The sequence below is a fragment of the Galeopterus variegatus genome, unplaced genomic scaffold (genome assembly GCF_000696425.1).
Source record: "Galeopterus variegatus unplaced genomic scaffold, G_variegatus-3.0.2 Scaffold1509, whole genome shotgun sequence".
Lineage (NCBI taxonomy): Eukaryota > Metazoa > Chordata > Mammalia > Dermoptera > Cynocephalidae > Galeopterus > Galeopterus variegatus.
Window position 1 is genome coordinate 165,412 of NW_007727620.1, and position 23,626 is coordinate 189,037.

General features: G+C 36.5%; 1 protein-coding gene across 3 annotated transcripts in view; it reads right to left on the reverse strand.

Annotated features, from left to right (window-relative positions):
- The window catches only part of KDM4C (lysine (K)-specific demethylase 4C), a 312,590-nt gene that overhangs the window by 161,324 nt on the left and 127,640 nt on the right, over nt 1–23,626 (reverse strand). For all 3 annotated transcript variants that reach the window (XM_008577433.1, XM_008577435.1, XM_008577434.1), the window contains exon 8: nt 21,210–21,347. In XM_008577433.1, coding sequence (XP_008575655.1) covers nt 21,210–21,347 — 138 coding nt within the window. The remainder of the gene's footprint in view (nt 1–21,209; nt 21,348–23,626) is intronic.

The following is a 23,626-nucleotide window of genomic DNA, read 5'->3' on the forward strand; positions in this document are numbered from 1 at the left end:
ACTCTTGCAATTAAAAAAAAAAAAAAAAAAAAACCCACAAAAAACCTGATGACCTCAACAATCTTAGTGGGTGGAATATAAAGAGGTGACTTCCCCATTAAGATTTACATCATTGGGCCGGCCCGGTGGCGCACTGGATAGTGCGCCGCTTGGGAGGCGTGGCGGCGCTCCCGCCCGAGGGTTCGGATCCCACATACAGACCGGTTCCCGCTCACTGGCTGAGCGAGGCGCGGGAGCAACGGTCCGGTACGGGGGCAACACTGAGGGTTGCGATCCGTTGCCGGACACGGAAAAAAGACAAAAGAAGAAAAAAAAAAAAAAAAAAGATTTACATCATTTCCCCAAAATCAGAGAGAACAATAAATGGAGCTGGGATGTTTCTACTGCAATCTACAATCATTTACCCATCCATGAAGCACAGGAAGATACATGCTATTGCTTTGAAAGTTGCTCAGCCAAAATAGAAAATGTTCAAAGGTGATCAAAATTTCATAAAAATATGAAGGCATTTTTTTAGAAGACACAATTCTCTTAATAAGTACGCCATATTCAATGCTTAATATGGAAATAAAATGAAATATACTGCTAAAATCTCCTCGTGGGTGAGACCTGGTTTTATTCATGTTTTATTCCTACATATAATCTATCCTGCATGTAACTAGAGCTTAATATGTATTTGCTTAATAAATGTAAACGAATTCATTTTGTCAAAAGAATTAGCCAATAAAGAAAAATACCTCTCATTAAAATTGCAAACATGCCTGTTGTATTTTCACCATTGTCCTCTATAAGGAGTTTATTTTGAAGCTCTTCTTAAAAATGTTGAATGATTTCCCATCACTCAGAATAAAAAGGTCCAGATTCCTCTGTATAACATGCAAGGTACTTTGTGACCTGGCTCTGAGTTCTGATAGAAAAGGGACACGCCCCATGGAGGCTGCTCATAAACATTCAGACTGAACTGGCACTAGCAGTTAACAAACGTGTAATGAGCTGATGACAGCTTAACCACCCTACCAATCAGCATGCTTCGCCTGGAACTTTGCAGATTACAAAAACCGCCGCACCTGCGCATAAGGAGGAACAAAAGTGCAGACAACCTTCTACCTGTGATGTCAGACCAGAAAGGACAAAAGGGAAAGTGACTTCGCTGCACATGACCAGGAACTTCAGAAACTCAGGGACGCATGACAGGAAGCTGATGCAACCTCGCATCGGCCTATTGGGCCTTAATTACCCTAGATCTTCCCCCACAGCCTAATATTCCTCCCCTTACTTAGGGGAGAGAAACACCCCGTCCCAGGACAACACATAAACCTTCCCCTTAGGAATCCATGGGGGTCCCTCCCTCATAGAGATGCCTATACACTCTTGGGCATTTACTTTCACTTAGTAACAAAGCCCTATTATGTTCAGTCTGTCCCTTTTTCCTTTCCTACTCAAGACTCCACTCGGTCCAGTGAATTTCTTCACGGCTTGACCAAGAACCTGGATCTGCCCTCCAGGAACAGCTCCACCCACCATTCTAAATGTAATACACCTTAGACTGTCAAAAACATCCTGCCACGTCTTGTCTCCACCTTTAATCAATCTGCTCCTTCCAGACACGTACTTCAAAATCACCAAAACTTGTAAAATCTCATCAATTTTCACCAGCTCAAACATCAGGTCTCAAACAAAATTTTTCAGATCTATGCCACATGGGAATTAAATTTTCCCCTTCCTGTATTCCCAGATTACCTTGTACCTATATTACAGCATCTAGCAGCAATAAAAACCCAGCCTGTTGCACATTGAAGTGCTGGAAAACAGTCTTTGTGAGCTCTCACACCCAGCATAGGTCCTTCCAAGACCACAACTTGATAATGTTGGTGCTATTAAAAGGCCGCTCATAACCAAAGCAGAAAGTGTTTAACTGGGCCTTTCCTTGTTCTTCAAAGCTCATTCCTTCAATTCAATGCACACTCACCAAGATTAAAGCTACTATAAGGTCCAAGGAAGATACACATGTTGCTGTAACATTCAAGAAAAGAAAAACAAAGGCAGATATTCTCAAGACAAATAAATGGATTTTTTACATACCTCTGTTCTCTCTCTTAGGGGTTAAAAATAATCAAATCTTGCCAATGGAACAGCTTAAAAAGTGTTCAGAACAATTAGGAAAATGACTTCTCCATGACTAGATGGTAACAACAATTTTCTCTCTTCTGAATTGAAAGGGAATTTAACCTACAACCTCAAAGTAATAGGCATCTCCAAATGCTCATTACAGTGGTAGTTGGAAGACAATACACTGAACATGATTGCTTCAGAGGAAGGTCAATTTCTTTTGTTTCCTAACCCATTACGATACAATTCCCTAAACCCCACACGGGAAATGTGAAGCCCCTAAAACAAATGTTCTTAGGTAGATGAGAACACCCATTTTGTAAAATCTAAACAGCATGAACAGATAATGTGCTTCTTGCATATTTATACCACAAGATAAAATAAGGTATGATGCATCCTAGCAAATTAATAAGACAAAGTATCTTTGAAGCAGTAATTAAAGTCTGTCATTTTTCTAAAAAAAACAGGACTCCATAAAAATTTTTATCACTGTAGGAACATTTTAGCATGTTAATTTTGCTAAAAGGTTGGAAAACTCCAGAATTTCACATTTGTGTCCCATTCCTATAAGCTTAACACCCAACAATCCTTAAAACACAAAAAGATAGGCAGATGGCAAATCAAAAAGACATTTTCTTAGTCCCATCAGGCTTCTATTACAAAATAGCTTAGACTGGGTAATTTATAAACAAGATATTTATTGCTCACAGTTTGGGAGGCTGGGAAGTCTAAGATCAAGGTGCTGGCAGATCTGGTGTCTGGTGAGAATCTATTCTCTGCTTCAAAGATGGCACTTTGTTGCTGCATCCTTACATGGCAAAAGGGCAAATGGGATGAATGCTGTGTCCCCACATGGCAGAAGAGATGGAAGAGATGGAGAAGACGAACTTGCTCCCTCAAGCCCTTTTGTAAGGGCACTAATCCCATTCATGAGGGTGAAGCCCTCAAGACCTAATCACTTCCTAAAAGCCTCATCTCTTAATATTGCTGCTTTGGGGATTAAGTGTCAACATGAATCTTGGAGTGGCATACTCAACCATAGTAAATGCATTAAGAAATGTGAATAATGCTAATTGCTAAATGTCAAAGGGCATTCATAAGTTGGCCCAGTGCCTCTGCACTCCCCCCATAAACATTGATTTCAACGAAAGCATGTGGCATACCATAAAGGGGTATTACAAGTGGCCAGAAAATGCTATATACTTTTGTAACTGCCTTAGACAATACTTTTCTAAAATGAGAAAATTAGAAAAGTATGTCACAAAAAAAAAAATCCTGGACTCTGAACTGCAAATAAGGACAATGGAACAAAATTAAAATGGAAAAACAAAAAGTCTAGTTGCTCCTAAGAGTCCTTAGCACCCTGACCCAACTTAATTTATTATCTGTACTCAACTGTCATATTATCTTTTTTGTCTGCATTAACAGTAATATGTTTCCATTAAAATTGCATAAACTATCAGAAACTCTGGCATCAGTGTTGCCTCAGAGGACATCAAATACAACTTCTTGTTTTTAATAGTAACTGAATTTTCATCTGGGAGTGTTTGATTCAGCTTATATGTATTATCATAATAAAGTAAAAGCTTTCTAATTTTTCCCATGTACTAGCTTCCCTGATAAGAAAGAAGAGAAAGCAGGCAGGCAGCCAGCCTGTCAGGGCACACTGCAGGGCTGAGATGGCTCCTATGCCCACCAACAGGGTATAGGGAAAGGGGAAGTCACTGACCCACCCCTCAGAGAGGAGGCGTCACATAACATTCCTTTACCTGCCTTTCACTAACCCCACTGGAAAAGCCCTTTGAAAGTGAAATATATTCTTCACCAGCTCGCACAAGGCATGGACTAAAGAAGGATACACAAGATAAAAATTCATTTTGCCAACTTGAGCCTAAGACAACGTGGCAGATTCCCTAAACGCTGCACTACTTTACAACAAACGGGTTTGTTTCACCATATGCTTCAAGAATACCTAATCGTTTTTTTTTTTTATTTTAAACTAACTTGCTTCCATTTAAATTTTAACACTAGAAAACATTTTTATGCAAGAATTTTAATTTTTTACTTCATATCCCTGGGAAGCTAATTTTAAAAAATACAATCAACTTAAATTATCTGGGGAAAAATCTGAACATTTACTTTTCCTGGAATAAGTACTAGTGTTTTGTTTGTTTAGTTGAAAACATAACTAAAACCACCAATTACTGAACTAAAGTTATGTCTCAAGCATTTCATAGTTTTATTTCCACTTCTTCCCAGAGGGAGACTGATATGGCCAGTATTTTGCTTGCTTTTTATTTTTGTTTTAAGCCTCTCAACATATTGAAAACGTCCACTGGTTTGCAACAATATAGCATTGTACCATACACAACAATACAGAGTTGTACCATATGAAAAAACTCCAAGAACAGAATGTCACAATTACTGAAGGTGGATTTATTTTATGTGAGATGGAAATCTAAATTTATTTTCCCTCACTTGCCATCCAGCCTCACCCACTTTTGCTCTGTCAAACATACTGGAAAATGCCAAAGGTTTTAAAATAAGAGTATATATTTTAGCTACTTGTTTCATTAAATGTTGTACAACATTTAATGAAATGTTGTACATTTCATTGTACATGATTGGCATATTAAAATAGAGACTTGTTTTATTTTCTTTTTTTATATATAAATAAAAACTAAGAGGATTCTATGGTTTTGGACACAGCATTTAAAAAAAAAAACCTCTGAAACATCAGGTAGTGGCACAGATCCATCTACTCACATCTCTGGTGATTTTTCATGGCCACTGCTGAATTTGCTTGAGTTTATAAAATTATATTTCTATCCCCAATACACATAAATGCCACTGGGTGCTATCTCAAACGGTCATAACACATCCAGATTAACGATCTGTAGCATAAAGAAATGTGTTATGCTCCCGACCCCTTTTGGTTCACATCAAGAACAGCAAGTGCTAAACTTTGCAGCTCTCTATCCCCGGCCCTCCCGCCTGCGTAACTGTATGTGCTTTCTCATACAGTCGCAGAATCATGCACATCCTTCCACTAACACAGAGCTACAGGTGGACAAAGAGCAAACCCTTCCCCTTTGCCTGTATGTACAAAGTCAGCTAATTAAAGAATTACACTCTTTATTAACTAATACTCTTAAGTAGGTTTTAGCATTTTCAATGTTTTATGTATTTGCTGTATTTTAAAAAGAAAGGGGTCACTTTGGGGAAAAAAATTAATTTGGGGGGCAGATCTGGTAAACAAAAATCCAGGAATACACTCAGGATCACTGCCACAGCACAACTGGAGACAAAAGGGACTCCAAATAGCTTTTAAAAATTTAATAAATATCTATACCCCATGGGAGAAAAAAGAGGCATTTATTACATGCCATGTGTCAGTCACTTTTCTAGTAATTTACAATAATTACCTCATTTAATCATTACAACTAATCTATTATCATTACTATTATCTCTATGTGGTATTATTATCCCAATTTATAGATGATTTCCTCAAGATGATACCACCTGTAAATGACTAGGCCAGGATTCACACCCAGGCAGACTAAGTGAAGTGCCCCCTCTTCACAGTGAATTCTACTTAATGTCCCCACATAGGCTCCCCATGCCTCTCCCTTCCAGAAGCATGGCAAAGAGCAGCCTCAGCAGGCCTACTTTAGCTCTACCAGCTCTATGTCCTCACCCCAGGAACTCCTGTCATAGCCGGTCACAGGGGTGTGTGATGCCCCATTTCTCTGTAGGTCAGTCAAGCATGACATGGCCAGGTTGGATCCTGCCACAAGAGACCCTTCCCAGCCATCCCCCACTCAAGCCTCATTCTCTCCATGGGACAGTGAGAGCTGGGGGGACTGCACACACTGCTACTTGTTAGCTTATAAGTTTTCCCTCTATAAATTCTATTTTATTTGTGTGCCGTGTGTGTGCCTGTCTGTGTGCCCTTCAAACAGTAGCTACACTACACAACGTGTAGGGAGCAAACCCATGAACAGCTTGCAATAGATTCAGAAGCAAATTATAACCTCATTTCACAAAAGAGAACACTTCAATTTGATGATGTTTTAGGTTAAATGCACACACTTCCTACACATAAAATGAGCATTTTATTTAAGAAACTACTAATCTATAGGGAATACAAACAGTGGTATAAATATCCCTTACTACATTAAGTTACATCCATATTTATCATCTTCTCCTCAATATAAAACATGCCAACTACCAAATGTATAATTAATAAGTATCTTCTAAGACTCTATGTCAGACTAGGTCAAATGGTATGGGGGAAATCCAATCCCTCCAAAGGACTTTGTGGAAAAAATTTATACAGAGACACTGCATTCTGCTGGTGAATGATCCACACTGTCCATGACTCTTTAATTTGAGAAGAAACGTAATGAAATATTTAAGTGCCATAGTCCATGATCCAATTTACTGAGTTTAATGGTGAGTTTTGATTGTATGGGAATGATAAACAAACACGCAGTGCATGTCATAGCAAAAGCCAATATGCAATTTCAGGCTTTTTTATAACAACAAATAAAGAACACTATGTTCTATCTGCATATAGTTTCAAAGCAGAATTCCACTTTAATTCTCTCAACAATATTTTGAATTATTGCTATGTATCAATGCTGTTTATTTCCATTTTAGAATCAATGAGGAACTTCTCTTAATTAAAACAGTAATTACAACGTAATGTTTAAAAAGTACTATGAGAATATATAGACACATATATTTATACCACTCTCCTCCCTGAAAGCGATATTTTGGCTACAAGTTAAATATCCCAAAATAGAGAGTTTTCAGAACATCTCTACTCTGCATCTATAAGACACACACATTTAGACATTAGTTCAGAGCTCTACACATACGGATACTATTGAAAACTTTAGCAATAATTTTATTGTGTTTTTTCAAACAGCACAAAATTATGCATGCAATTTTGTAAAATCCAACAGCACAGAAGCAGATTGTATAAAAGGTGAGTTTCCCCTTTATGCACCTCAACTTCATTCCACTGACCAGAGGGCACCACATTCAACCATGTATATCTTTTCATTTATTTTTCTATCAATGTATATATTTTTAAAGATTATTTTTTAAAAGACAAAGCTTCACATATACAAGGTATTTATTAACTATTTTTTTGGTTCTTTACACAGAAATGTATTTTGGAGATCTTTCTTGCATCAATATATATAGATTTACCCCTCTGTTTTCAACAGCTGCATAGCAGAGATGTTCTAAAAATCTATTTTGTCAATCCTCTACTGTTTATAACCATAACTTCACAATAGTAAAATGGAGAAGGGGGTTTATAAATACCTATGTTTAAATGTGGCCAAAAGAGTAATTTCTAAAATCCTTATCCCTATCATAAATCTAACTCCATGAAATAAAACACACACACACACAAACACACACACAAACATGTCACCAAATAAATTAAATACTGTGCAGTGCAGATTTCATTTTTGGCATATTAACATTTAGAGGCCAATTTCATTTTAAAACTCACTCAAGTCTACAATTATACACAAATAACTATGTAAAAATACCTAATGCCAAACATTTTTAGTGACTCAAACAGACACTTTTAAAAACCAAACGCTGTACTTATACAGGGGGAAAATGCTTACCATAAATTTGTGAGGAAAAAAATCTGAGTAGTCATATGTTTTTGGCAATTTAAAAACATTCACCTTGTATTAAAGAACTATCAAACACTCATTAAAAAAGTGAGTGTGTGACCAAAGGAATGCCACACTCTTACAATCACACAGTATCCCATTATCCTTCCTCATTGTATAGCTCTTATTTTTTACCACAGTTAATATCCCAACCAGAAAATATAAACACCTCTATGAATGGCATATTTCCTTAAAGTTCAAACTTGCTCATCTTTGTTCAGTAATCCATACAACTCCAGTGATTAGTTCTGCTGTGGGCTTAAACCATAACATAGCATAAAATGGTCTAGCTTTATCCTCCTTTCAATTTGCTATAAATTTACTCTGAAGTTCTATTAATGAACAGCCCAGTCACCAACACTCAAGCTGTCATCAGGTTCCTTCCTGTTAAATATCCACAGTCTGTACATCTCCACACACTTGCTTTGTAAAACCACAGACCTGCAGATTAGAACTGATTTTTCCCCCTTGCAAATTGCCCAGTCCCAAAGACTCTATCCTCTGTGACACGCAGAGCTTAGTGCATGAATGAATATTTAATCTAAACCTCTGTCTTCACTTTCTCTTGAATATCCATTTCCCTCTCTGTCCTATATCTACTTTCCCAAGACTGTACTTGCCTTGCCCTTTTGCTTTCCCAGTTTTTGTCTCAAGTCAAGACCACTGTGTTTGGACTTAGTTTGGTTTCATTTTCATTACATCCGAGAATGGCGGGAAGAGGAACCCTGTCTCATGACCCCTAGGATCTGAACTGCGTCTCCTCTTCTCTAACTGGCAGGATCATCAGTGTGAACAAGAAGTAAAGCGGTAATAAGAATTGAACAAAAATCTGTATTCAGCACCAACAGCCTGAGTGGTTGAATAAATCACAGACTGATATAGCTTTGCCACAGACACCTTCCACCTCAATAACATCAGCAAACATGCCTGTATAGTAATTGGGCCAAAAAGCATCATAAATTGATCGTAAGGAGCCTACACCACAGAGATACATTGTTAAGATATACTGCAATAGTGTAAACCTACCTACAAATCTGAGAACAGCAGCTTAGTCATGCTTTCTCAAAGTCTTAGTCATGCTTTCTCAAACTAACCATTTTTGAGCTTAGGATCCAGCATTAATTCTGAAGGTCATGAGTATAAACAGCACCAAAATTCAGAAGAACCTCTCTTACATTCTCTCTAATCAAAGTGAAACACTAAAGCATGAAATCACATTTTCTAAAAACTATGACCATATACCAAATATGGTCCCCAAACTAAGGGCTGTGGTGGTAAAAAACACAATCTATACATTTCAGAGCATTTAACATCTAGTCACTCACTAGAGCAGCTTTGGGGAAAAATATATAACAGAAAAGAGTTCAGATAGGTGTTAAACAGGGTTTAGACTACTTCTTCCTTCATAATCTTTTCCCTCCTCTGTCCATCTACCCCCTGCCAGGACAACTGCGTGTGTCTCCACTGACTTATTGATGCTGCACTTGCTCTTCCTCATCTCTGCTCACCATCCTCAACAACAGAAAAGCTTGCATTTAACTTTTTTATACATGTTAGATGTTCTTCAGTTGCTTTTAAGAAAGACATCAAATTAAAGGATATTTTAAGCACCATCTGCTCTCTTCAACAATGAGCAATAATTTCCTGGGTGTACATGTTTTAAACATATACTATCCTTTATGATTACTGCAGTTGGTGTTTTGTTATGTAGGGTTTTGTTTTTTGCTTTCTTGTTTGTTTTTTAAATGTAGCCTTCCTTTCCTACGTGTACACTTAGAAAACAGGCTCAATTTTCTCTTTTTCCTTTACCTCATTCCTACTTGATTTCCTATTATCATACAACTGTTGAATGTTATACATTTAGCTACTTTTTCCTTTCAAGTTTTCCAAATTCACTGAAATACTCCTTTATGAAGCCAGAGAAATACATTTCTAAATGAACTTACTAAAATTATTTGAACAATACAATGCTTCAAATATGCAGACACAGCTACAAAAACTGCCATTCAGTACAACAGAAACTACAAAGGCATCACAACTCTGTGGTGGGATATTATTATTAACTGTGGTGGGATAAACTGAAACGGCAGCTGTGGGCAGAGCCTGTCAACAAAGACAGGACTGGGCACATGTGCAAGCACCAGGTCCATCTACCATCTGCTCTGCACAGAGGGAATTCAAACAGCCATGAACTAAAGCCTCTGTTTTCAAAGTTGTGACTTGTTAACAAGATCTGTGCAATGAACTCTTATGTACCACTGTGCTTCTGTGATGCCCCTCATAAAAAAATACACTGCAAACCACCTGTCATACTCCACTGGGATAGCTACAAGATTTTACTAATAAGTACCTATAACCTAAAGACGTTTTACTTGCCATAAATGAAAGATATATTAAATGGAAAGATATATTTAAACGAAAGACATTGCAAAACAATGTATATAATATTGATCTATTTTGTGAATATTTTTTAAAAGTGCAGATTCTTGGCTGGCCAGTTAGTTCATCTGTTAGAGAGCATCCTGCTGATAACACCAAGGTCCAGGGTTGAATCCCTGCACCAATCAGCCACCAAAAAAATTAAAATAAATAAATAAACAAAAAGATATAGATACTGATATTTTTGAAGAAATATTCAATGAACTGTTAACAGTTTACCTTTAATGGGCTGGTAAGGATATCATTAAATATTTTTATTTTATTTATACAAATTTTAACAATGAATATTTATGTAATAATATTAAGAGCCATAATGATTTCCTTTCAGATTCTTTTCTGTAAAATTAAAAGTATTATACTATATGGACACACCATAATTTGCTCAATGATTCTCACAGGTTTTCATGCTATTTCAATAATCATCAGAACAGTCCAATTTTAAAAAAAAATTAATGCTCAAAGGACAACTCTGAATACACATTCCTGAGAACTAAGAATACTCTCTGCCAAGAATCACTGAAAATTATTACTAGGTCTTATAAAAGTAGCTTTTATGACAATTTATAAAGTGAGTTAGCTAGAAACTACATGGGTTTTTTTGTTTGTTTTTAGTATTAATTCAATCAGAAACCAGAGTATGTGAAACCCATGTGAGAACTATAATCAAAGCTTAGCCCTAATCTCCAGCGTCCATGACGGGTTTTTTCCCCTAAGGCTTTCCAAAACACAGCCTTTCAAATTCAGCACAGGGCACAAGAGCTACAATGTGTTTTTGGAGATACAAGCAACAGCTCCTTCAAATTCCTCCTCTCAGCAATCTGGACCTAAGAAGCCCAAACACTGTTAGCTGTTGTCACTTCTTTTCATACTGCCCTCATTTTGATGGAAAGTAAAACTGAATGGGTGTTAGAAATCAGCAGAAATATATGAAGCAATCCATCTGCCCAGCCTGCTGTTAGCACTTATCCTGCAAATACTATCCCACAGCCACTGCTTTCAGCACCTCAGGCCGGAACTCGGCCAGTCTTCCCCAAACTAGTATTCAGGGAGTTCCCTGACTTAGAAATGGCCCATGATGAATTACTTTTAAACATGTATTCAGTGAGAGAGGCATGGTGCTAGGTGAGTTCTCATCCTCACCACAGCATTGGGAGGCACGAGCTAATGCCCTCTTTACAGGCAAGAAAACTAAGGCTCACAGGGACAGGTCATTTGCCCACGGTTACACAACAAATCCACAAAGAAGCAGAATTCCAACACAGGTCTGTATGATTGTGTTGGGTTTTGGTTTTTACACTCAAAATAGCCATCAAGACGCTTTAATTAAGGAAGGAAGTATTCTGGTGATGGAGCAACAAACATTTGTATTTTTGACAAAGTTATAAATAAGAACACTGGCTTGCTTCTCCGGGCTTTGATTTTAAATAGAACCTTTTCATCTCTCTACCCTGGTGTCCAAAGCATGGGAGTTAACTTAGGTCTGGTTCCCCTGTGACTGCAGGTTGCAAACTTCAGTGCTTCCTGGTCCTCGTCAAGAAAGACAAGCTTTCCATTAGCATTTCCCAATATGTCCCCACCAATCCTACCCTCCTTTCTATTTGGCCAAGATTGGCCTACTGAACTGATTCATAATCCCTGGAAAAGGAAATGAGACTTTCCTCAGACCAGTCAGGCCCACCTCTGAGCCAACTCTCCAAACTAAAGTTCTGGAAGAAAAATAAAATGAAACATAATCTAATCTTACTATATACCTAACAAGTCCTTACCACAACGATGCAAGGTATTCATAATTATTAGGATCTTTACATATTTAATTAATTTTTCATAACAAATATAAAGAAGCCATAGCGTCCATTTTACATATGGGAAAAGGGAGACTTTGAGAGGTTTGTTAAGTACTTGCTCCCAATTACACAGTTAAGAAAAGGGAAAAAGGCAGCACTCAAGTATAGCTAAGAACTTGTACCCCTCACCAGTACACAACAATGCTTCCGTCATGCAAGTGGAAAGTGAAGCAAAGAGAAATTACATACTCAGCCTGACAGAGATCACAGAGCTGAGATTCAAGACAAAGTATCTTACTCTCTAGAGTGTCTACTGCATTCACCCCTGGCACTGTCTCCCTTGAATGATTCTAGAATCCTATAAAGATCACGGAACCTCAATAACTACCTGAACTGTATTTCTAATTAAGTACATAGAAGGGAAATGCAAGATGTAATTAATTCAATAAAACTAATCTTGATATCAACTGTGGAACATAAGGCATATTAATTTTTTCTTCCTTAATATATTTTTCTAGCTTTTTCTTAATAGATTGTAAAATAAAAATAATAGTAAAATATATATGTGTACATATGTATATTAACCTTCATATCCTACCCCTCAAGATAGTGATATTTGTGATTCTAAAATACATTATAATCATAAATATCACTAGTATGACTATAAAATCCAGTGTAAGGATTTTATTTCTTCACATTGTTAGTAACATTACAATACAACACTAAGTTTAAACATCCCTTGACCAATTTATTCATTGATTATACTCAAGTATGATAAGTATCAAAATATCAACAAGACACATAAAAATCATAAAAGCTGTATTCAGCATTATAATCAAGAAGTTATACAAGTATTGACATTGTCCTTGCTTAAAGACAGCATTTAGAAAAATGCACAATGATCACTACAAATGGAAGACAAAATAATGGCTGGCAGAATTAACTGTAAGCTCTATATTTTGTAGATAGTGCCACAAAGATTTGATTAATGCTCATAGCCATACTGCCAAGTATTCTGGTGGAAAGTATCCCTCTTAGGATACTGTGGAGAATCCAGACTGTCCAGAAGACACTCTTAATTTTCCTTTCCTGGTTTTAAAAATAGGCAAAAATATTATGGGCCAGAGTTTGTAGGGGGGAAAAAAGTACAGTAAAATAAAAAAGAAAGAAAAAAAAAAGTATAGTAAATAAAAAAGAAACAAAAAGTATAGTAAATTAAAACAATAGGTATAGCTAAAAGAGAGAGAGAACTAAGCATTGGGCTTCTTTATTATATCAGACTTTTCAGGGTCTGCCAAACCTGGGATACCTTCCCTCTTTGAATTGGATAACACTCCGATTTTTATAATTTGCAAAGGTGCAAAACTGTTAAAACAATAATAGAAATTAATTATGGCTTTCTTTACCTTTTCTTTATTCTCTTTGCTATTTTAAATATCAAGATTTGGGCCGGCCCGGTGGCGCACTGGATAGTGCGCCGCTTGGGAAGCGCAGCGGCGCTCCCACCCGAGGGTTCGGATCCCACATACAGACCGGTTCCCGCTCACTGGCTGAGCGAGGCGCGGGAGCAGCGCCGAGGGTTGCAATCCCGTTGCCGGTCCCCGGTCCGGTACGGGGGCAACACTGAGGGTTGCGATCCGTTGCCGGACACGGAAAAAGACAAAAATAAATAAATAAATAAAAATAAATAAATAAATATCAAGATTTAATTCGGCTATTACCTTCACATCCTTCTGACTGGGAATGGAAAATTTCTATCGTCCAAAGGGTCCTGGGCCTGGGAGCATAGCCAGAGGGTTCCCACAGCTACAGTTATTGTGGGGAATTTGCAGGCTGAGTTTCTAACAAGCAGATTGAGAAGAGGTGTGCTTATCCTTTGCTCAAGCAGAGGGAGAGTATAGAATGTGGATCCACAGGTAAAAGTCTATTTGTAGCCACTGACCTCAGTGAAACCCACTAACACTTTTCTTCAAAGAGGTCATATCAAATGAAGAAAGACTCCCATACCAAGGCTTCAAATTGGGCATTTTCACATGTTGCTCTAGTTCCATAAGCAAAGAGAAGCAGGTATCTCGAAGGAAAACATTTTGATTTCAAATTTACAGATTAGGGATGCTCAAACAGTATGTGTTTTGCAAATATCCAAAATCTGAAAAATTCCAAAATCCAAAACACTCTGGTCCTAAGCATTTTAGATAAGGGATACTCAACCTATATTATGTTTATACATAAATTAAATTTATAATTATTTTGTTCTGTTACAGAGCTGTCAGTGAATGTTAGATAAAATATAAAAAAGATAATATTAATTAGGAAGGAAATGGTGAAAATATAGGCAAGACTCCTATGTTTGAATCTGGTTGTAATACTTTTAACTAAATGGCCTTGAGCAAGTCATTTAATCACATAGCAAAATATTTCCTTGTTATGTGCTGGGCAGAGAACATAGTAGAAAACTAAAGACTGTTTTTAAAAAATCCCTACTCTTATAGAGTACCCAAATACATTACTACATAATTACATTATTGTATCTATAAGAGATCAACTGTTTTATTTTACACTGCTTTTGCATAATGAAAACAAAGCAAACAAAAAGAACAAGAAAAAAACTAGGAGAGGATAAAAATAATTGAAAGAAAATTATTCCCCAAAACAGTCATAAAATCCACTGTTCTGGAACAAAGCTCATAGTTACTTCAGAAAGAATTATATACAGTGCATTCATCTTTAATATTCATTCTATTTTATTCTTTTCCAACATTCTCCCTCACTCCCTTTAAAAATACCAATGAGCACATTTTCTTGATATGCATAAAATATCCAATTCTGTGTGCTCAAAATACCTACTAATTCTCACAGAAAAGAGGCTATTAATGATATCTTTGGAAATTATTATACAGCTCCGATTTAAAAACAGATTATAAGTTGATGGTTTAGAAGTTGAAACTCATTTTAGTAGGAAAAATATATCTGATGTGGAAGAACCTCAACACAGACAACAGAGTGCCGTTTAACTCACTAAATACCAGTGGCTCTCAACTCAAAGAATCCAGGAGAGTCACTTAGGGAGAAAGGTATTGTTGCTAGCACAATATTCCCTTTAAACTCTCTGGAAAAGGCACAGAGAATTTTTAGAGCAGTGAAACTACTCTGTATGAGACTATAATGGTGGATACATGTCACAGACACAAATTTGTCCAGACAAATTTGTCCAGACCCAAAGAATTTACAACACCAAGAGGGAACCGTAATGTAAACTATAACTTTGGGTGATAATATGTCAATGTAGATTGACCAACTTTAACAAATGTTACCACTCTGGTGAGGGATGTTGATAATGCGGGAAGCTACGCAGGTATGGGGACAAGGTATAATATGGAAAATCTCTGTGCCTATCTCTCAATTTTGCTGTGAACCTAAAACTGCTCTTAAAAAAACTATTTTTCAAATAAGGCACAACTAAGCCACTCGTCAGCACTATTGTGTTGTGCCATCAGGACCCAGGAATCAGAAACAGAGGAGAAAGTAGAGGTAAAAAGAAAAGAAAAGAGACTGTGAAACATAAAATCCCTGTACTCACAAAGTTCATATTATATGAGTACATGCCTTAACAGACACTTAAAATCAGAATACCAAGAGCTATTAAAGGAGCAATGTGCAAAGCAGTCTAAAGTCTGTATTTCCTTTCCTTTACATGCCATAATAGAGAAATATCACTATACTAGTGTTTTATGATCAAAAGCATATTAAAATACAACCTAGAGACTCAGCACAAAAAAAGAATTCTGATTGTTCTAATAAAGACTGCCCAAGATTAAAGATTTTTTTGAAAGGATTACCTGATTTAAGAAAAAACAAATTCAACTTCAGAGAGGGATTGAAATATAAAATAGAATGAACCTACACCATGTCACTTATATGCTAGACAATTTAATAGTAGAAACCCCTTCCAGATTAAAGGAAAATCAATTTCACAATTCTATCACCTCTTTTTAAACTTGTTTAAATGTTTGAGGATTCAAATGTCAAAATGCCTTAAAATTAAGACAGTAAAGAAGTGCTCCTGGAATTCATGAGAACATTCCCAGCTCTATGGTGCAATTTTTCAACTTTCTGACATATCTTGTTAATATGATATCACTTAAAATAAAATTAATGTAAAATAAAAGATATCATTTTGTTGTCACCAACTATTATCTTTCTTTCCAAGAAGATAACATTATTTATCCTGTCGTGTTAAGTCTCTCACACTGCACACACTGTAATAAATACACTGCTTCTGATTGTGTAGGCTAGATATGACTGTCCCCAAGACAATGGTTCTTTTTCATTCAATAAAATCAGTACAGTAAATAACTTTTCTTCCCTTCGAGATGATCACAGTGCTTGAGGCTGCTGCAACACAAAAACAAAATATCTTCAGTGTCTCAAAACAGTCAAGCTGAAAATCTAAACCAAAGTTTCATTTAACAGCCTGTCAGTTTTTTGATGTGAAGCTAATGAACACAGCGGCAAACAAATCCATCAAACCTAACATCAAAACAACTGCACTTCATCCCACCAAACGGAAAAATGAAATACAACCTGCGGGCCAGCTCTTTGATCCAACCTAGCCAGGAAGCAGGCTTGTGAGTGCCCCTGCAGCAGCTGCACAGAAGTAATCAGGGATAGACTTCAGCACAGAAGGAAAGAATGCTCCAGAAACAGAAAACAGTCATCTCAAGCGTGCACAAATGTCTTATTTCAATTGCCAAGCTATGTATTACATATTCTTAAATATCAAGGGGAAAAAAAAGAGCATTTCACTGTAGATTACTCTGATACTCAAAGCTACAAAGATTCTTAAAATAAATAACTCATGGTATCTTCCACTACTACTACAGCTTTGCAAAAAGAGGTTTATTAAAAGCCCTCTGTTCCTTATCAAAGCTCTTTGAAGACAAAGACACATCTTCCCTCTTTGTGCAAACAAGCACGATGCAGAGGAGGACCTCACTGAACACTCACCACCCCTCAATATGCCAGGGTCAGCAAGCAAAGGCACACACTGCTACTTGGAACATTATCCTCAGTTTTTTTCAGTGATAACCTTACTTCTGATTAATGAAATGGGGGAAACTACATAACCACCTGCTAAACGCAAGGCCCTTTTGTTCTGGAGAATCTCCCAACATTTGACTGTGCTCTATTTTACAGGTCAAGGGAAACAAGAGCCGAATGCCCCTCATTGAGGAGAAGAAATGGAAAGAGAGAAACAAGAAGAATGGTAAGTGCTTGGGCATTAGCAGGGATTTTTAGGAAAAGGGACAATCCAATGAAGCAGCTATCAAGGCCAAAAAGTAATTTCCCCTCCCTACACAAAAACAGTCTGTGTGAGAGATGAAGCAGCTTGGATGGGTTCTCTGGAAAAGGACCACTGAAGGACTAAAAATCAGGGAATTTGCCCACAGGTACTGAAATATCCACAAAATACAGTAATTTAGTTGAGAATACCAAATCTCCAGAATCTGCTGAAATTCAGAAGTGCATTTGGGCTTTACACAAATAACGGAATGTGATTTCTAATCAGTCATAGACAGACTTTAAGAAATGGGAAGGATTCCTGAACAACCACCACATATCAATAGGCCAGTTAACAGAGCCAAATGAAACCCACAGAATCCCCCTCTCCAGTCCTACTCCAGGGACACCACCAGAAGTCATATACCACCACAAGAAGTCAAGTAGCCAAGGACAAAGGAAACAGCCCTTGAACGCTTGCCAGCACCAACTCTGCTCTCACCTCTGTTTTCATGGAACAGGTTATCGTCCATGTAATAAATGCATGGGAACATACATGGTGCCTGGCACATAGCAGACAAGGATAGCCTTAATAAATGAATATACGTCCCCATCTACTAGCCACTTAATGGGTCTGAATAGGCCCGTACTGTTTTACTACCTTATAATCAAAGATTTCCTATCAGGGAACATGGGGTTATCTTTTCTTCTGTTGGTTTGTTTTTTAAATAAAAAACAGCATTTTGTAGCAGCTCTTTTCTGAGTCACTAAATTAGAAATATTGGTTTGTAATATATGAATTATATATATTTTATTTTGTGTATATGAATGAGCTACACGTATGCACTTAAAATGTGTGCAGACACCACACTCTACATATTAATTAATGCAATACCACAAACAGATACTTATTAGGTGCTTTTACACACTCAGATCAACCCCATGTGATAAAGGTGGCATTCTCCCCCACCTTCAGTGCCTCAACTATGAAAAGGTGCCATTATTTTACAATAATTATGAAAAGCATAACTCATCATCACTTGTAAATTATGACTATATAGTTACCATTCAGAATAAACTGAAGGTGGCAAAGAATTAAGACAAACTAACAAAATGGTCATCCTCAAAACTAAAAGTCTTTTTAGTGCAATTCGTAATTAATCTACTACACATTACATTAGTCCCCAGCAAAACACATAAAGTTATGCTCAATGCACAAATTTTACAGGGATTAAAAACTATACACATACAACACAGTAAATTCATAAGGTTATCTAAAGAATCGGACTTGGAGATCAAACATACGTGTCAAATAGTTGATAAAAAATACCAAAATGCCATCGTTACAGCATACTATAATGTAAAAAAAAAAACTTATTAACTGAGAATAGCCAAGAAAATATTAATACTGAGAGTATAATTTAAGAAGGCATAGGATGTTTAAGTGAAACATTTAAAACTACCTGTTACAAGTTTACTTTCCTGTCTTTATGCAGAATAACAAAAATTTATAATATATTGCCACGTCAATTCTTAATCAGTACTTCTATGGTAGGCAGATGCTTCCCCCTCCTCCGCCCAACAAAGAAGTCTTCACCCTAATCCCTGAAATCTGTGAATATATTATTTTACATGAGAAACGGGATTTTGTGGATTGCTTGCTCTGAAATGTAGTAGACTACACACAAGGACTGGAGAGAGGCTTCTAGCAGCAAAGCTTAGCCAGCAGCTGACACTCAGGAAACTAGTTGTATGACCTTAGTCCTACAACCGTAAGCCAGTGGATTCAGCCAACGAACTGAATGAGCAAGGACATGGACTATTCCCCAGAGTCTCCCCTGAAGCTCCTTGATTTTTGACTGGTGAGACCAATGCTGGACCTATAATCTACAGAACTGTGAGATGATAAATAAACATTGCCTTAAACCACCAAGTTTGTGATAATTTGCTACAGCAGAAACAGAAAACTAGAACACTCTCAGAGCAGCACCACCTAGCCAAAAGGAAGGGAGGGGTGGAGACAATATCAAAAAAAAAATGTCTCAAACATATGCAATTAGGACAATTTTAAATTAGCTGTCCAAATCTGCATTATAACATTAAATTTTGTATACTATATTGTATATTGTAAATTACCCAGAACCAAAAAAGATAGCTATACTCCTTACTAAAATAAGAGGATATTCACATACCTCAGATCTTTTCCCCAAGTAACAAATCTATAGGGTAGAGAGGTATATCTAATTTATATATGAAAAATAAACAACTTTATATTATATGGCTGGCCAGAGTAGCTGGGCCTCAGAGCCCTGCCTTCTCCACCACAATTCTTAACAATCCCACAGCTGCGATAGGATCCGCCGGCTGTGATGTCAGGGAGGACTGACCACTATAGACCTCTCATCCTTGGCACTCCACTCCTACTGTACATCCACATGGAAATGTGGAAATACAACCTCAACTCACGCTGTTTCAGCTTCTCGCTGAGGCTGAAATGTCCTGTTTTGGCCAAAAACATGAACAAGCTCTGAAATCTATACTAAACAAGCACCAAGCAATTTTTCTGGTGACTCTGAATAGCTGTGATAGCTGACCAATTATGTCAATGATTAAAAGTGCAAACCACAAAATAACAGATCTTGTTATAACCTCGTAGCTATGACACTTTCAATGCAGATGCAAGCATTACATTTCCACAAAAGCACTACAGTGGCTGACCAAGATACAAACACTGATTTTTCTACTTATTAGGTTTATTATAATACAAAGGATGCATAATGGGAAGAAGCAGTTCAGTTCTGTTCCTTTCTAAATTAGCCCTCATAAGTAGAAATTACTCAGAACAGGAAAAGTTTTCGAATAGCAAGGGCTTTCTTTCACATCAAGAATTCATTCAAATGCACCCTGCACAGTCAAAGGCTATACTTTTATTTATATTTTAATAAACTGTGCAATTTTATAAAAACACATGTAAATTAAACCTAGAATTGTGTCCCTGTATATATTTCTATCCATGTTCACCAATGTTTCCATATGCAAGTTTTATCAACGTAAAATGAATAATATTCAGTTGTCACACACAGTGGGCCAAGATGAGACCACATAAACTAAATGTATGTCAACTTTATATACTCTGTAAAAAACAGAGTTTCATTCAGAAGCTGCCCTCTGCCAGCCTGCACCTTTGCCTTAAAAGCCACAGGAAAGAAAGCAAACCTAATACAAACCACCATCATTTCGAAGATGTCCTCTATTTAACGCCACAGGAGGGAAAGTAGGTAAATTTAACAGAAGCTGTTGCTTGTGAATGAAAACACACAGTGTGTGAACTAAATTAAATATACTGGGCAGAAGATGCAAAATTTCATATCAAATTTAAAATGAAAATATATCTCTTGCTAAATTATGTTCTACCATTATTACTTTCAAGAAATTCATTTCTGCACTAAGGTCAGTTTTAATCATTTCTTCTTACCATCATCCCTCAACCTTATGTTGTTACAATTTTACCAGACGTTCCCTTCTGTAAATTGTTTTCAAAGCCATGGACTGAACTCTAACAGGAAGACATCCAAGTGCACCTAACATGCAGCCACTGGAAAATCTTGCAAAATAACAAGTGGTGGCCTTAAGAGAGAAAGCAAACATCCATTGCATGAAATTACCTATCAGGGTAAATTGTTCCACATTAATTTCAAAACAGAAAAATGCAGCTACAAGAGGCAATATAGCCTATGTAAAATAAATGTATCTAACCTGAAATAAATTCCTCTGGTGAGAGGAAAACAGCATTACTGAGGAAAAAATAAATAAATGAATGCTACACATGGTCTTAGGTTTCTCAATAACAGAATACACATTTAATTTACGCTTTATTTTTTGAGGCATAACTTACCAATTTAGCAACTTTTCCATAGTCAATCCATCTGACAGTTGCAAAATTTGTAGATTCTGCACAGTTGAAACCATGATTAAAACCAGCATGGTAGCCATATGGGAAAGTGATCATAAATTCTCCAGCCTCCTGGGTGATCTGCAAAGTAGGAAACATATAATATTTTCCAGTAATAAGACTTCCCAAATTGTGAATGCAATTAAAATATATTTCCAATAAAAAAAAGAAAGAAAACATGCCATGATATCAGAGCTACAGCAAAAACAAGTTCCCCTAGATTCTTTACTTAATTCTTTAATAGTGTTTTTTCAGAAAACATTTTTTTGAGGGGACAGAGGGATGCAGCTGGCTGCTACAGGGATCTGAGGATCTGAACTCTTAGACTTTGGAGTTATTAGCACCATGCTCTACTAAGTGGGCTAACCAGCCAGCACCTTTTTACAGGAAACTTTAAAAAGACTTTTTTGAATAGGATATAACTTTTTGGCACTTTAGTTCAATCATTCACTCCATAATCAAAGATATTATATTTTATTTGAAGATGACTCCAAATAAAATTGTTCATATTAGTTAACAAAGTGTATATTTTAATACTTTAATAACTTGCATTGTTGAAGATAATATATAAAAGATATATCACAACTGACATTTTTGAAGTCAGAGTACAAAAACATTGACAACGCATGCTGGACAGGATATATTATGAATTCTTGTTGGTAAAGAGCTGGTATTCACCAAATTATTCTTTCATATTATTTACAAAATATTCAATTAACTATATTCCCTTTAATAGTAACACTTCTAATACAAAAAAATTGTTCAAATATACGTATGTATCTGTGTGTGAGAGTGTATTTTTACATATAATTAAAATAACTTGAGTAAATAAGTCAGGAATAAGCAAAAAATATATTTATACCATTCCCATTTTTTGGATTAAAGAAAAAAAATTTTTTATAATTACCAAAACAATGCAAAATATGTCATGCGTTATAGAAAAAAAGTAAAGCAACTTTTTAGTGTTCATTCTTAAAATTTATCTATTCAATGCTAGATTATAAAATTTACTGCTCACTCTTTAAAATGGACTAACATAATCTTTGTTCTACATTACCTGACCTTACAATGTTTCCAACCTAGCACCCAATAGGGTGGACCCCTTTGCATCTCTAAATTCTTTAAGTTGGTGCAAAGTAACATAAACAATACTCATAGGACACAGGAACTGAAGCGAAGTTTCTCCTTGATAAATATTTCTAAAGTATTTAATAAATGCTATTTGTTCACATTCAGAGCCTGTGTTCTCTACTAGTTTTGATAATAAAATAAAACTTTAAAACCACACTTTTAATTATCACACCAACTCAAGAAGTATTTATTTACTTCACTGATATATAATTTACATACAGTAAAATGCTCAGATAATAAATGTACAGCTTGATAAGTTGGCAAATTCACACATCCATGTAACCCATACCCCTATCACTTCCATCACCCAAAAAAGCTCTCTCATGCCCCATGTCCCAGGCAGTGCCCAGCCTGTCCCCTACTCCCACCCCATTAAAAACCTTTGTCTGATTCCCTTCACCATTGATTAGTGTTGCCTGTCCTAGGACTTCCCATAAAAGAAATCATACAATTTATTTTTGCTCAACATGTTTTTAAGATGCATTCGCTCTGCTGCATGTAATCAGTCGCTTGTTCCTCTTTACTGATATTCCATTCTATGAATATACCGTATTTTGTTTATCCATTCTCCTGTTAATAAACATTTGAATTGCCAAGCTTTTGCTTTACAGAAGTAAAACTATACTTGAGCTCAATAAATCTCTGGCACATAACTGATGATTATGAATTTCCCTAAAATCTAACACAGCATGAGTATAGTTCTCAGAAGGAAGTAAAAGGGAGAAAGAATTAGGATGAAACATCCCCCATGTGCTGTTATCTGACCCAGAAATCTGACGTGATCTCTCTCTCTGCTGACTGACCATACTAATGGATTTGTATATTTCTTATGGAGAAATATAAATTATTACCATCCGTATTCTCTGCTTCTCTATCACCTCTCCCCCACAACCTCTCCCCCAATTATAAGTACTTTGAAATCAAAGACTATATTTTTTTTATCATTAAGTCCCCCACCATAGTACATACTCTATATATTCTTGTTGGCCTGACTATGAATGTTCTTAAGAATGTATTCATGAATACTTAAAGAATTTCACCATCAGAATAGATATGAAATATATGCAGGGATGTCCTAGCCCAGCAGACTGTCACAGGGCAGGAAAAAATACAAAGGAACAATATAGACAAAATAATATTTAATGGTGCCAAGAACAGCAAGGTGCAGGGTTCAATCCCTGTACTGGCCAGCCACCAAAAGGGGGGGGGGGGGGGGAAATTTTTGGGGG